Here is a 16,118-nt window from a genome sequence, read left to right on the forward strand (position 1 = left end):
TATCTCTCCTGATTCCGGCAATTGCCACGAATGATTTTTTATTTATTTATTTTTTTTTTATTTTTTATTTATTTATTTCTTTTTTCATTGGATTATTCTATATTACGTCGTTTCGAAGCGTAAAAATTGTTGGTATTGCACAGAGATCAATTCCTACGTGGATTCAGCGTACACACACGCTATTGTTATTTAACATGTCATTTTCTATGCGTTCTTATCAATACAAATTTTGTGTGTGTTTGTGTATCCATATAACCATGTATGTATGTATGTATATATATATATATATATATATATATATATATATATATATATTTGTTAAAAATTAATGATGGTGTGCATTTATCTGCACGTTATCTTGGATTACATTTCATCATCGATCGATAAATTTTAATCAAGATCTTGTATTGAATGATTCCACGATAGAACCTTGATTTTTATCTGCGTTTTATTGCTTTTTTATGCTCTTTTTTTTTTTTCTTTTTTTTTCTGAATTTAATACTCTCTTTTCCTTCTTTATTCTTTTCTTATTCTTTGAATACAACATCTTGTCAGTTAATTTATTCCGTTAGATTTTTACATGCTAATTAATTAACATGTATCTAAAATTTTCAAAGAGCTTTATACAACCGAAAGAATATATTATTATTTTCTAGCAATGAAATATCGATGTTTCTGGATTGTTGACAATTTCGACACAATCGAGGCTCTATCATAAAGAATCTTACATATAATGTACTTCGATTTCCTTCGTAAGATTTGTATTTATCTTTTATTATTATTATTATTATTCTTCTTCTTATTATTATTATTATAATTATTGTTATTATTATTATTATTATTATTATTATTATTATTATTATTATTATTATTAATTATCGACATCTCGAATCTCGATAGAGAACGCTTGATTTCTAAGAAGCGTATCTAGATAGTCAGAGACTGTCTTAAAAGATTCGGAGAAAATAGCGCTTCTGCTTGCAATATTACGACAAATAAATCAAAAAAGCCTTTAGCAATGTTGTTGTTCAATAATCATTCTTGTAATTTTGTACTTTGTGTATATATTATATCAATTTATATATACATCCATATATACGACTATATATGTATGTATGTATGTATGTATGTATGTATGTATGTATGTATGTTGCGTGTATGTACGTGTGTGTGTATGTGTGTCTATGTCCATTGTTAATTTCTTACAAATGTTTGTTACAATGGTTAAAGGAACAAGAAAGAGAAAGAGAAAAAGAAAAAGAAACGTGAAATCATAAAAATCATAGCAATTTAATGAAATTCTTTTCGATCGTTCGTAATAAAATTCATAGCGTTTTTATTTTCTTTTCCTGGTATTTTTTTTTCTTTTTTTTCTTTTTTTTTTTTTAGTCTTTTTTTCTTTCGTTCTTTTTCGTTTTCTGTTTTTTCTTTGTTTTCCATTTTTGTTTCTTCTTTATTCTCTAAACGATAATTTCTAATACAATTACACGACATTCGTGAAGATACTAACGCAAAGCTAGGAGCCAGAGTTGATAAGCTAAGCTGACGGATTTAGAAGCTCTTTAAGTCCGTATACATTCTTCTTTAATTCTAATTCTAATCAATTCGAATCGGCGTGGGAGACAATTGCATTGGCACAATGTAGTATCTGATACGTAATCGAAAAATTTCAAATTTTTTTCCGATTATTTCGTAACGCTTTGAAATATGATGCATTGTGTATTTGTGAAAACGATCGATAAATAAATTAATAAATAAAAAAAAAAAAAATATAAAAGAATTATTATATTTTAAGAAGTTCGACTTAACGAATGTAATTTCATTTTGAAAAATAAAATATAACAAAGTTAAAATAATCACGAATAATGATCATGCATTTAATTTAGAAAATACGTTCTAATAATTTATTTTATTCCGACGTAATTAATCATTCGGATTTAATCTCGACGCAATAGCAATAGCATTGTTTTGTTTCTTTGTTTCGTTTCGTTTATAATTGTTTGCTCTCTTTTTGATTTATTAGTGTTGATTAATTTATTTGAAAAAAAAAATAAAATAAAATAAAATAAAATAAAAAAAAAATAAAAAAAAAAGAATTGATAAGTACAAAATGTTATGATACAAACGTTTTATATGTATGCATGTATGTACATAGTAGAATTGCAAGAAGCTACCAATTAATTAATTCTTTATCTTTTCTTTGTTTTATAAAAATAGTGTCACAGAGACGCTACGATTTGTTTTTCCTCATAATAATTTTCTCGATTAGTAAAAATGAACGCAGAAGAGGTGCCTGCTTGAGCGTGCTCGAAAAAACTTCTCACGACAAGTAAATTCTTTGGATTGTTTTGTTTGTTTGTTTGTTTGTTTATTTATTTATTTGTTTGTTCGTTCGTTCGTTCGTTTGTTTGTTTGTTCCTATCTTCTTTTTTTTTTTTTTTAATCTTTTTAATCTCTCGCACGGAAGATCGATTGTAAGGAAGAACAATTTTTTTTTTATGTTAATATAAAAAAGTTCTTCTTGAGGATAGTCTTATTCGCCATTTGTTAACATATACATATATTGTATGTATATATATACATCGAGATGCGTGCGTGCTCGCGTATGCATTTGTGTGATCAAGTATAATACGGTGTATATCTGTATTTTTTCGTTTTTTCATCATTTCTTTCCTTTTTTATCTTCTCTAGCTTGCATTTTGTTGTTTGAAAAAAAAAATTGATTAAAGATGGAAATATATATATATATATATATATATATATATATATATATATATATATATAGAAAGAGAGAGAGAAAGAGAGAGAGAGAGAGAGAGAAATGTAAAGAAATTTCTTTACTTCTTGATAGTTGAAAACTTTACACACACATACACGTAAATCTTGTCTATATTCTTATCGTTTAATTATTCCTTTTTAGGATCTCTATGTCAGAAAGTGATAAAACGGCTTCGTTCTCAATGAATGGAAAGCTAACGAGTTTGACATGCTGTTAACGACCACCATAACTAATTAATTAGTAGAGAGTTAGTCAAATAAAGGGAGCTCCTGTTGATTCAATGGTGCAGTTAGATAGAAAGAGAGAGACAGATAGAGATGGGCAGAGAGGAAGAAAGAGAGAGAGAGAGAGAGAGAGAGAGAGAGAGAAAGAGATTGAAATAGAAAGATACAAGTGTGTAATGTATCACACAGTGTTTCTCTTTTTACACCGTTTGCTTTCTAATCTTTCGACTAATTCGTTTTTGTCAGACATATTTCTTCTTTACAATACATACACATACATATTTATTATCTATATATATATATATATATACGTATGACCTGCATACGATTTCTCTCTTTCTCTTTTATGTTTTTACGTTTTCATGTTTTTTCCTTCCTTTTTTTTTTTTTCTTTTTTCTTTCTTCTTTTTCATTTCACTCTACGAGGCGTAAGCTCGCGTTCTAATTATACACAAGATCGAATAATTGCAGTTTAGCACGAAGATTTCATTTTTAGATTTTGATTATAATCATTGGAAACGTTGAAGACGTTTTTCCTTCATATTAAATTAGACTATCTACTGTATATATATATATATACATATATATATATATACACTGTGTAAGCAGACATAATTTGTATAGATCGAAAAATTTCATTGAGCTTTTATAGTTTTAATCTTTTCTTTTCTCTTTTTCTCTTTTTGTTTCTATCTTTTTCTTTTCGAGTTGTTCATCTCTCATTGAGATTTGTTTCGATCGTGAGATTGTCAGTATCGGAATAGTAAACAAGAGAAAAAAAAAGGAGGAAAAGATAATGAAAACTAATGGAGAAAAAATTTTTTTTTTTCTTAAATAAATTGCTCTCTCACGACAACCTTATATAACTCTTTGAAATATTCTAATATATTTTTGTTTCTTTTCTAGAGAATTTTTTATCTAACCACACGTACATACACGTACCAGCCGTTTTCTTCTTTCTCTTTCCTTCTTTCTTTAATTTTTTTTTCTTTTACTTTTTTTTCTCTCTTTTTTTTTTTTTTTTTTTTTTTTTTAGATTTGACCGATTGACCTCCAACAACACAAATCTTTTTTATTCATATGTCAGACAATATCAACGTCGATCAAATTTCTTTTCTGAGAAAAGAAACAACAACAAAATCTTCACACAATAGCTAACGCATCAAACGTAATACGCTCTTTTGGCTTTTGCGTACATGGACTAGTTTTTTTTGTTAATTTTGCTTTAATTTGTTTTCGTCAAAATCATTTTTCTAATATTCATTAGAATATATCTTCGATGTCGGTGTAATTACGATCCCAATAGCCACCTTTGTACAGCCAATCGTCTTGGCCCGTGTATGGATTAATTGTCCATCTAAACCATCTGTAAAAAAAAAAAAAACAAGAAAAGAAAGAAAATGAAAAAGAGGGAGAAAAAAAGAAATAACACAAATTAACAACTAACATCGACGATAAATTTCAATTGAAACATTATAATAATAATAATAATAATAATAATAATAATAATAATAATAAAATTTGTTTAGAGTACTTGGGCGTCCATTCTTGTCCTTTCTTTTGTTTCCTCATCTTTCTAGAATCACGTTGCTTCTCCTCGAGTCTTGCCTTTTCAGTAGCCGCACCATCTTGATCGCCATGTTCTAATTTTCTTATATCCGGTCTTAATCTTGAATCGGTCGGACATAAATCCTTTCTCATTGTTGGTTCTATCTCATTCAGGGACATTGCGAATGTAGTGAATTGAAAGTACTACAAATTTTGATAATGAATATTAATACTTCTTTTTTCTTCTTTATACCTCGACTTATTATATAGTATTACTTATGATAATACTAGTATTAGAAAAAAAAAAAAAAAAGATATTTACGTTAGAACTATTCGGTGGTCTCGGTGAAACTTCCCAAAGTGTTGTCGAGCTTGGTATTTCGTCGATCATTGGTGTATCCTCACCGTCTATACTCGTTGATGATTCATCGATCGCATCCTAATTAAAAACAAAATGTATTATCATCATTGATATTAAATAACGTGCACGTAACATCGAATATATTTTCAATGATATCTAAGATTAAAATAAATCCATCTTTATTTATTCAACAAATGTTAAAAGAGAAAAAAAATTGTCTTCTTTTATTTTTTTTTTTTTTTTTTTTTTTTCATACGATTAACAGTTACCTGATGAGATGGTTTGAAAGCTCCAACCTTGAGGCTGTGAAGTTTGGCAAGTACTTTTTTGTGACCTGGACTACCTTGCGGACTCTTGGCGTCCCTTTTCAATTTTTCAAGGGCATCCTCGTACAAGGATGGATCACAGGAACGTAATCTTTCAGTCCATTTTCCATATAAATATAGCAATTTTCTTTTTCTAAAAATAAAATGTTTTATATAGTTTTTTGAATTTAATTTTGCTTTTCTTTCTTTTTTCTTTTCTTTTTTTTTTTCCTTAAATCTTACTCTTGATCCATTATAAAGCCTTCGACTCGGTGAAGATCTTTGCCATTCCAGCTTCCACTTTTGAAAGTTAACACGGCTTTCAAATTTGAACCTCCACATTGTTTAATCTCAAGGGCACCCAATTGTTCCATCCAAAGTTGTCCAACCAATACGTTATGAAGAATACAATTAACGTTCTGCCAAGTATACGCCTCTTTCCATCTAATATAATCGATAAAACAAATAAATAATATCGATCGTGTTTTTAAGTAAAATTAAGGGCAAACCATTTTATTATTGAAATCGAATAAGCGATATATATATATATATATATATATATATATATATATATATATATATAGTATATATTATATAAAACTTACTTGAGTAATTCGACCGTGACGATACCCTTTGGATGTACTTCTATCGATTTACCCCAGAACTTTAATTTAGGATGTATGCTACCGTGAAAAACAAAATCCTCGCTATCAGCGTGAAACGCTGATACTGGTGGATGATGAGAGACTTGTTCACATACTATTCTAAAAGAAATAAGAAGAAGAAAAAAAAAAGGAAGACAAAATAATAGAAAAATATTATTATGTGAAAGATTAGCTCGTCAATTTATTAACATACTCGATTGAATTTTAATCGTTACTTTATTACCTAAAATCTTCACGGGTTAATTCGTAGGTCTCGCCAAGCAACGGATTGAATGGTTTACCAAGACGTTCCCAATTCGAAGCCAATGCGCTTACGGCAAAAGCGGCGACGTACTTCGTAATAAATACGAATGGAAATATTTTATAAATTATGTGTTCGTCGTTTTGTAAAAAAAAAAAAAAAGAAAAATAATATATAAATATTTATTAACTTACTTTTAATCTGCCGACAGGTGTCTGCTCGGCGGAAGCTTGTTTCAACAATTTTGCATATTCCATATATTCCGCGACTCGTTGCAGAAAGGAAAGTGGCTCGTTGAATATAACAGGCATTGTGATTTTGCTAAGGTCCTTGCCCAGTGACAATACCGAGCAGAGATTTACCTCTGAGTGACCCGGAACCGGTAATGATGTTCTTCAAATAAACGAATTATATTACTTATTCTATAATAATATATATATATATATATATATATATCATATTCAAACGAATATAAAAAAAAAAAAAACATATATATGTTACATCGTATTCATTCTAAACATATAAATACATATATGAACATGAACACATAGTTTCATACGTGAATACGTAATAATATCTAATACGATCGATTACTCCTATGCATGTTATTTTGGCAACGTAATCGTCCAAAAGGCTTGCCTCGAATCGATAAATGAAGTTTGTAGTCTCTCGAGAAAGAAAAGGCCAATGCAAAAGCATGATCTAACTATAGGTATATATATATATATATATATATATATATATATACTACACATATGTAGTATATATGTATATGTATATTCATATACACGTATATGGATTATCAGCAAAGTGTTCCTCTTTGAATTTGATCAGAAAACGAGCAGCGTTTTCGATATTCAAGTACGATAACTTTATTGTCATATGTAACTATAGTGTAGATACTATATTTATTAAAAGACAGCTGAAGTTTGTGTCGGTGACCTCGTTAGTTCGTATTCCCTACTTTACGTTACGATATTTGAGTAGGTCATTCATCCGCTTTGACGATCGTATAAATCTTGTCAAAGGATATAAGTTTATGACTTCCTAAGAATATATCTATATATATATATATATATACATTTATAAATCGAATTATAATCGAATATCTCGTTTGATCGAGTAATTTTTTTTTTTTGTTACTCTCTTCTCACTTTTAATTAATATATCTTTATTAATTTCACAATGATCTAATCCAATAAATCGACGATATATAAATGGATGTTTACTCAAGATGAGATAAATCATTTATTCTGATGTATGTATATGTAATTAAATATCATCAACGGAAATTGCATCACGTTATCTCTAAAACAAGAACAACAAGAGAGAGATAGTCCAATCAGAGTAACCCCATTCATTTGTTCTCTCCACCCCATTCGTTTAACCCCGATCGATAATCGAGTTCTGTGAATGAGAATCCGTGATCTTTCGAAAGATTGATCACATCCAAAAAAAAAAAAAAAAAGGAAAGAAAAAAGAAAAGAGAAAAGTAAAAATCAACGCTTCGCTCTCTCTTATTTAATTATGCGAAAAAAAAATCCGAGATAAAACGATTGGCGATTAAAGGGAAATTTAAATGGAGAGAGGAAAAAAAGAAGAAAGAAAGGAAGAAAAAAAGAAGGAAGAATTTTGAGGAATTTTGTCGTTTGAAAAAACGGAAGAAAAAGGGAAAACAAAAAAAGAAAAAAAAGAAAAAAAAAAGAAAGAAAAGGGGAGACGAAAAAACAAGGATAGGAACAAAAGGTGAGAAAGAGACGACAGAACGGAAGAGAAGAGAACAATACAAAACGAAAGAAAACAAACAAAAACAAAACAAAAGACAAACCTGTATCGACCCGATATCCTTTCGCTGGCCATTGTACGAGCCTGTCGTCGTTATTGAGCTACCGCCTCCACCTCCACCTCCACCTCCACCACCTCCACCACCTCCGCCGCCTCTCGTGTTCCGTTCAATTCGTAAAAATAGGTTCGATTTTCGTCTTTGGAAGAAATAAGGAAGAAAGATGAAATCGAAGCTGATGGAACGTGATTATAAGATCCAGTAAGAGTGGCAGCGTCGCGAGCACTCTGGCGTCTCGACGACGATGTCGCGACGTCCAACGACATCCGGCGTCGCGGCGTTACATATGTATATATACATACGTATATGTATATATATATATAGTTACATAGACAGAGAAGAGAGACAGACAGACAGAAAAAGAGTTAGAGAAAGAGAGATAGAGAGAGATAGAGAGAGATAGAGAGAGAGATAGATAGATAGATAGATAGAGAGAGAGAGAGAGAGAGAGGAAGAAAGAAAAAAATGAAAAAAGGGGAGAAGGAAAAAAAGGAATATCTTAAAAATATAAAAATAAATAAACCCACATAAAGATTTATATCGTTACTTTTTGAGGCCACCGACCAGAAGATAAAGATAGATAAATAGATAGATAGATAGATAGATAGATAGATAGAAAGAGAGAGAGAGAGAAAGAGAGAGAGAGAGAGAGAGATTTCACCAAAACTTTAAATAGTTTATATGCGTGGTCTGTTTGTGTGTGTGTGTGTGATGTCCAAAATGACATAAGGAAATAAAATTGAAATGTATCCTATAAATTAACGTTATGAATCGAGAGATTCGATTATCACCGTGTCATTTTGATATTGTCTCATTGGATGATAAAATTGTTTGTTTCGATTTCTCTTTCTTTTTTTTTCTGTTTCTTTTTTTTACGATTTTCTTTTCTTTTCTTTTCTTTTAGTTTCTTTTTCTTTTGGTTTGTCTGTTTTATGTCTTTTTTTCTTTTCACTCGCGAATGATTAGAAATGTCAGAGTAACATGTTCGTCACTTTGTTAGCACGTTGACGAAGTCACCGCGATCAGCTGGACGCTCCGAGACTAGGAATGCACACGTTTTAACCCTCGGGCGTGACGCCGAGCTCTCTCTCTCTCTCTCTCTCTCTCTCTCTCTCTCCCTCTTTCTCTATCTCTCTATCTCTATCTTACTTCTACATTTCTGTACAACCTATCTCCTTTCCATCCTCTCTGCCTCTACCCCTTTCCCCCGACCCTTATGTCAGCACGCATTCGCTACCTTCGCGCGAGCGCGACAGAAAATATCAATAGATTCGAGCATGGTTGCTGTGAGCTTCCTTCTCTCTCTCTCTCTCACTCTGTTGCTCTCTCGCTTTCTATATCATTATATTAACAAACTAACCCTTCGTGTTCCCTTCGATCCTCTCTCTCATTGGTTATCATCGGTGTTCACGCATGCGTCCTTCTAATAATTGCAAAGAATTTGAATTTAAAATGTCGAATCGAATTTTAATTCTCTTTTCTCATTTCGATTGAATATTGAGCCGTTCTTTTCTTTTCTTTTTTTTTTTTTTTTTTTTTGATTATTTCTCGTATCTTTTCGATTCGTTAGAAAGTGATGATATTAATTATAGATATTGGATTATTACGTACACGATACTTCTTTTTATTTTCTTTTTGCCTTTTAACAAAAAAAGGAAATTTATCATTCAACTTAATCGCCCCTTTTTACATTTCAACGATATAATACAATTTAATCGTTTGATTTAATTGTCCTTTGTATTCTTGTACGAAATAATGCAATTATAAGAATAACAATTATTACAATTGAATTATTATAATCGATACGTTATACTCAATTGACGTTCTGTGCACGTAAATAATTTCGTTTAATTTCATTTTCATTCTCTACGAATTTCTTTTTATTTATTTGATATCGTTAAAGGATACGAGGGTGTCGATATAAATTCATTCGATTCTCACGAAATAAATTATCAAATATTAATAAGAATTCAAAGAAATCAATTATGAATTTAATAAAGACCAAATTAAATTATTTCTAATCGTATTTCAAGTTTTTTTATAAGGCGTAATCGAATGTTAATCGAATGTTTTATCTTGATAAAGTAATTTCGCGCGATATTTATTGGATTAAAGTAATTTCGCGTTCGTTATAAGTAACAATTTTTTTATCAATTAAATTTCTTTTTCGTTTCATATATAAGAAATATATATATATATATATATATATATATATATATATTTACGTAAATGTAATTGAAACGATTAAACTTGATATATAAACGCGTTAAATAAACTTTTAAATATCCTCGAAACATTTTCTCCGCCACTTTCTCCGTATAAATGCTTTCGTGTCTTGAATCCATTCTCTTGAAACAATCGTCGTGCGCGATAAAGGCATAATTACTGTTTCGATAAAGTACACCACGCGTACGTTAATTAAATTCGTTCATTCTGTGCTCTTCACTTTTCACGACCGTCGGTAACTTTCATTTGATGATCATTTATATAATGCTTTCCATCGTTAATTAACTTTTATAACTATGTCATAGTTTCTTCTACATAGTTTGAATTTTCAAGTACATACGTATGTGTGCGTATTTGTATTTATATATTTCCGTGTACGTGTGCGTATATGTGCGTGTATGAAAATTGTGTCGATTGAAATCGAATAATTCATAAATTAATAATAACGCTAATTGAATTCTTAATAGCTTTCTCGAGACAACGGGAACTTTGAGTTTATTCTCTTGGAAATCATGTTATAATATTATATTGTTTTCTTTATTTTAATTGCAATATTATATTTTGAATGATCTTAAAAAAAAAGAAAAAGAAAACAAGAGAAAATATAAATTGTAAAAGGAATATATTTTATCTAAAGGTAAATGAAATTTTCATCGTGCCAAATCGTCATCTAACGATTCGAATCTATTCCGTTCGTTTACGACGATTATTATTCGTTCAAATATCATTCTAATCGTCGTCAACGTAACGTAATATCTCGTGATCAAGTAGAAATAAGAATAAACCAAATATCTATCTCACTATTGGTTCACCTAGAAACCAAATCGATATTCGTACGAGGCACAGGGGCTCACTTCGTAACAGATCTGCCAACTTTCATCGAAGTCGTCAGTCTTGCTTGACACGCGTCGTGATTTCCGAATAATTTGGAGAACGATATCGAAATTTCTTTTTTGACATTTTTCGTTTTTTTCCTCTTCCTTTCTTTTTTTTTTCATTTTTTCTCGCCGTTCAAAATTTTCCATGGAAGATCATATTTTTATACGATATAATTAACTCTCTCTCTCTCTCTTTCTCCCTCTCTCTTTTTTTCTTTCTCCTGTTCTTTTCATTCTCGAGAAACCGAGAGTGAGAAGGGGGGAAAAAAAAAACAAAGAAAGAAAAATAGATAGATAAATAGATAAATAGATAAATAGATAAATAAATAAAAATGAATAAAGAAGTTGATACGAGGAACGATTTGTTCCATATGAAAAGTGGTGATAATATTTTGAGCTACACCGACGACGAATATTTCAGAAAATCTCATATAGAACGAGAGAGCAAGCAACATTTCAAGAGATATCGCACAAAACATATGAAGCTGTTTCCCGAACTCTATAGAAGCGACGTAACGATTCATCCCAGTTACACGAAGCTCAAAAATTTACCTTAGTAAGATTGAAATTATAAATTATAAAAGTACAAAAAAAAGAAAAAAAACAAACAAAAATTGAAAAATTAAAAATGATTATCTATCACGAAAAAATGATTCAAATTCATTCAATCTTTATGCACATTTATCTTGATCGATTTAAAACGATAATACATAGAAAAATATTTTTATTATTTTATATAACATAAAAAAAAAATATTTAATTATTGTTAATTACACGTTTAATTATTTATTTATTTATTTATTTTTTTTTTTTTTTTTTTTTTTTCTTTACAAAAGTCAAGTCGTCTGTCATCAACGTTTGCAAAGTATCAAGAGACAAATATCACGTCAACTAAATCGTGAGATTATGAATTTTGCAATGATACAAATGTTTGCCCTGGATAGTATAAGGATCGATCGAATTTTTAGCGTTGGAATGTCACCAAGGATCACGATCGTCCCAGATTTCGCGACGGAGAAGGAACGCCGACGTATCGAAGAGATATTACGTTATTCATAAGTAAATGATTAATAATTGTACGTGCGTGTATATATCTACGTAATTCGTATTATCAAATCTTACGTATCTATTGTTATGAATCACGTGGACGCACATACAAAGCAAAAATAAATGACCTTTATATACCAGCAATCGATTACTTGTCATTCAAATACAATTATATTCATCGTTAACCGTACTCTACTTTCGTCCTTGAAAATACGCTTCTGCCTACATAATTTTCTTTCCTCTCAGCTAGTTCTTTATATTACACATGTCTTTTTTTTTTGCAACATTCGTTCCTCCAACATAATACAATTTTATTAAATTAATTTTTATTTATACCCTCTATATATACATAACACATTGTCATTTTCAGTCGACTGTAGAAATCGCTTTTTCGATTATTTTAATAAACGAAGAAAGATTTATACAGTGTGAAAATAAAAAAAAAAAAAAAAAAAGAAAGACGTAATATCGTTGACACTTATACTATTATCTTCGAATCGATGATTGAAAATCATTTTAAAGATATCAAGAACATTAAGGATGTACCGTAAGTCCTATCAAAGTGGATTTTTATCAATCTTGTTTAGCTGTGGATCAGCCCCTTTGGAATCATGGGGCATGCACGTGAGTTTTTTTCTTTTTTTTTTTTTTTAATTATTATAGTATACAAGAGATACGACGGATTTATATATGCTCCCTATAAATGATACCGAACAATCATGTTAAAGTACGATACTGTTAGGTAAAGAACGGATATATAAGACGGGTCATCGACGAAGAGGTAAAATCATTAGCGTTGGAATTAGCTGGAACTAATGTGGCAACAACCTACATTTTTTGTCCAGCAGAGAAGAAAAAGGTTCTTGGAATTTCATTACCTTTTTTAATAATGATTATTAAGAATATGAAGAGATATTTCACCTTCGAGATAACCGTAAGTACATACTAATATTTAAAATTGATTTTGTATCTTATATGTATATCTATCTATGAGCGCGGGTGCACACGCGCGCACACACACACACATACACAACATATAAGCCGTTGATTTTGAAAAGTGGAGCAAATCTATTTTTTTTTATCTTCATAAATAAAAACAAATTTTATGTTAATTAATAATAATTAGATTTAATTATTTTTTTTCACAAAGTGAACTTACCCCACTATCAAAATAAACAACTTATATATACACATATTGTATATATTAATGTAATGTACAAATGTATATTTATAATCTAGATACAATATATATAAATATATACACACATTATAAAAAATAACAAATATATAAATTACTTCTTTTTAGATTCTTGATGACAAGAACATGCATAGAAGATTTCGTGTAAGCAATTTTCAAAGTACTACAAGGGTCCGTCCATTTTGTACGACCATGCCAATTGGTTTATCCGGGGGATGGAATCAAATACAATTTAATTTAGCTGATTTTACACGGCGTGCTTACGGCAGTAATTACGTCGAAACGATGAGGATGCAAATACACGCAAATTGTAGAATTCGACGAATATATTTTGCGTCTAGGTAGTTATTTGTCATTATTTTAATAAGATCATTAATTTCATACGAATATAATTTGTTTAATTATTATGTACGATATCATTTCTAAATTGTTTTTGTTTTCACTTATTTCTTTCATTCGTAGATTGTACAGTGACGAGGAATTACCAGCTGAATATAAATTGTTTTTACCTATACATCGAAAGAAATGTGTCAGAGAGAAAGTTGACGTTACAAAAATTAGTAAACACGAGAAACCAGAGATCGAAGAACCACCAGTATTATATAAAACTCCGTCCGAACAAATTATTAAAGAAGAAATCAAAAAAGATGTTGAAGCTGAAATTCCACCGGAAGTTCCATTACCACCAGAAGAAGTCCATATTCCTGAAACCGAAGTACCGATCGAAGATGAAATGGAAGAGGATGAATATGAGATAGAACATGAATATGGAATCGATGATAGACATTTATTTGAAGAGGAAGACACTGCAATAGCAGCTATCGGGACAGCTGTCGAGGCAATTACCGAGGAACATGAAGAAGAGGATGATTTTATCTTAAATGAAATGGCCATGGAAGATGAGGGCTAACCGGAAGAATATGTTTCTGAATGATCAAGATCTTATAACGAAGCTTTTGAATGCTTTCTCATTATATTTTATCCATTATCTTAATCTAATATCACAAATTTAGTAACAAAATAGATTAAATTAATTGATAAAATTATTGATTTCAAAGCACATAATAATCGTAATATAACAAATTTTATTGCTATTATTAAAAATGCACTATATGATCGACGTTTGACACGTGTGCACTAATACATTGGAAAAAGTTATTAATATTATTGTATTTATTCGTTTTCTTTACTAATCAAATAAAAATTTAATAAATGATCATTACGTTACAAAGATAACTAAAGCAGAATCTAATGAGAGTCCATGAAATCTTGAAAATCCCTATAAAGACAATAATTCGTATTAAATTTTAATCCCAATATTTGGAATTTCATTTCTTACATTTAAATCTATTAATAAAACGAGATAGATTATTTATCTCTTTTGCTAATAAAATAAAAAAATTTTATTTCCTAAATATACATGATCTAGATATATTAACATATGTTGATATTATCTAAATCAAATATTTTATGATCATATAATGTGTAAATCAAGAAATATAAATATTATATTATATCTACATTATACTGTTATGAAACATCATAATCATCATCATCTCTTTTTCTTTTTATAGAATCATCTGCTTCTAATTTCATAGGAGCCATAGTTTGACCAGAAGTAACATGTACTTTTGGTTTTGGTATTTGTGCTTTAACGGTGGCTGTTCCTGTTGGTGCTATAAAAATATAAAACATACAAGTTAAAGGAAATGTCTATATAAATAGTACGAAATTAATTGTAAAATCTTTTAAATATAATTTTATCTTACATATTCGTGCACTTAACGAAATGAGATAGGATGGGATAGTTGAATGGAATTGAAGGACATAAAAATGATCTAGGGGATAATAATAAAATATGTTACATTGAAGGAACATTCCTCTGCACTTTCATATTATGGAATATGCATAAAAAAAAAAGTTATATGATTAAGTATTATACCTGTTGAAAATTTTAATACCGGCTTTGGTATAGATATTGTCTGAGTTCGAGCAACAGTAGTCAATGTGCCTGGTCTTTTGACTATTGAAAGGCCAGTCTTACTTCCTTCTACTTTGATTCTGGATTGTACTCCAGATATATTATTACCAACTAATGAATGCATAGGCTTCGAAACAGTTTTTTTTGTAGCATTCTTCAATTTATAATTTGTTGCATTCAAACAATATCTATCAGGTGGTAACCTTAGACCATTGTTTGGTTTAACGAATGGTAACGGTATATTATTTTTGGCACGAGCCACGTCTAATAATACATCTCTTGGTGGTGGATTTGTAAAAGTACGTTCCAACTGCATTTTCACGGCCAATCTTACGTCATCTAAGTCGATAAACTTCTTTTTCGCATGATTCGCATATATTCTACTATCGTCTAATATACACGTAACATAACCTAAAAAAAAAAATTAAGAATGAAACAATATATTCTTAAAATTAGAAATTAGTACAAATACAATTGAAAGACTTACGATATGTGAATTCAAGTAATTGATTGATGACTTTTGGTTCATAATCCGTGATTCCCATATCTTTCATAATCGACATAATAACTTGAGCGTCTTTCGGAATGTGTTTTACGTGACTCATTGTTCTAGATTTTTCAGTCATTTCATACGAACGAATGACTGCTGCGAATAACGCACTTTATTGAAACTAAATGTTACAATAAAAAAATATTTTCTTTTAAAATTAACATTGAGATATGATCACATAACGTTCACATGTGGAAGAATCGAAGAAACTAAGGTTAATGTTAATTGAAAAGATAAAGTTGTCGACATTTGCGCCCTCTGAAAGCTAAAGA

At 29.7% G+C, this 16,118-nt stretch overlaps 3 protein-coding genes across 6 annotated transcripts; 1 reads left to right on the plus strand and 2 right to left on the minus strand.

Moving 5' to 3' along the window:
* Nucleotides 1-2,822: 2,822 nt before the first annotated feature.
* LOC124430734 (oxysterol-binding protein-related protein 2) lies at nucleotides 2,823-9,064 on the minus strand. 3 transcript variants are annotated; one of them, XM_046977718.1, is made up of 10 exons: nucleotides 8,758-9,063; nucleotides 7,952-8,105; nucleotides 6,318-6,516; nucleotides 6,106-6,215; nucleotides 5,823-5,981; nucleotides 5,461-5,661; nucleotides 5,182-5,371; nucleotides 4,874-4,990; nucleotides 4,538-4,755; nucleotides 2,823-4,369 (listed from the first exon to the last, which is right to left on the minus strand). In XM_046977718.1, exons 2-10 carry the CDS (start codon nucleotides 7,981-7,983, stop codon nucleotides 4,267-4,269), a joined length of 1,329 nt encoding a protein of 442 aa, XP_046833674.1. In that variant the 5' UTR covers nucleotides 7,984-8,105; nucleotides 8,758-9,063; the 3' UTR covers nucleotides 2,823-4,266. The 3 variants fall into 3 exon arrangements, with proteins under 3 accessions (XP_046833674.1, XP_046833675.1, XP_046833673.1); XM_046977719.1 differs by lacking the exon at nucleotides 7,952-8,105 and having other exon boundaries at nucleotides 8,758-9,064; XM_046977717.1 differs by having other exon boundaries at nucleotides 7,952-9,063.
* A 2,458-nt stretch (nucleotides 9,065-11,522) lies between these two features.
* LOC124430660 (cilia- and flagella-associated protein 20-like) lies at nucleotides 11,523-14,229 on the plus strand. Its single transcript, XM_046977571.1, has 5 exons — nucleotides 11,523-11,626; nucleotides 12,039-12,741; nucleotides 12,860-13,051; nucleotides 13,424-13,656; nucleotides 13,778-14,229. The coding sequence occupies exons 2-5, from the start codon at nucleotides 12,658-12,660 to the stop codon at nucleotides 14,223-14,225; spliced, it is 957 nt and encodes a 318-aa protein (XP_046833527.1). The 5' UTR covers nucleotides 11,523-11,626; nucleotides 12,039-12,657; the 3' UTR covers nucleotides 14,226-14,229.
* A 154-nt stretch (nucleotides 14,230-14,383) lies between these two features.
* Nucleotides 14,384-16,071, minus strand: LOC124430661 (transcription initiation factor TFIID subunit 9-like). Of its 2 annotated transcripts, XM_046977573.1 has the most exons (4): nucleotides 15,784-16,071; nucleotides 15,258-15,707; nucleotides 14,837-14,991; nucleotides 14,384-14,594 (listed from the first exon to the last, which is right to left on the minus strand). In XM_046977573.1, the coding sequence occupies exons 1-3, from the start codon at nucleotides 15,920-15,922 to the stop codon at nucleotides 14,846-14,848; spliced, it is 735 nt and encodes a 244-aa protein (XP_046833529.1). In that variant the 5' UTR covers nucleotides 15,923-16,071; the 3' UTR covers nucleotides 14,384-14,594; nucleotides 14,837-14,845. The 2 variants fall into 2 exon arrangements, with proteins under 2 accessions (XP_046833529.1, XP_046833528.1); XM_046977572.1 differs by lacking the exon at nucleotides 14,384-14,594 and having other exon boundaries at nucleotides 14,695-14,991; nucleotides 15,784-16,070.
* Nucleotides 16,072-16,118: the final 47 nt, after the last annotated feature.

Source organism: Vespa crabro, chromosome 19 (assembly GCF_910589235.1).
Source record: "Vespa crabro chromosome 19, iyVesCrab1.2, whole genome shotgun sequence".
Lineage (NCBI taxonomy): Eukaryota > Metazoa > Arthropoda > Insecta > Hymenoptera > Vespidae > Vespa > Vespa crabro.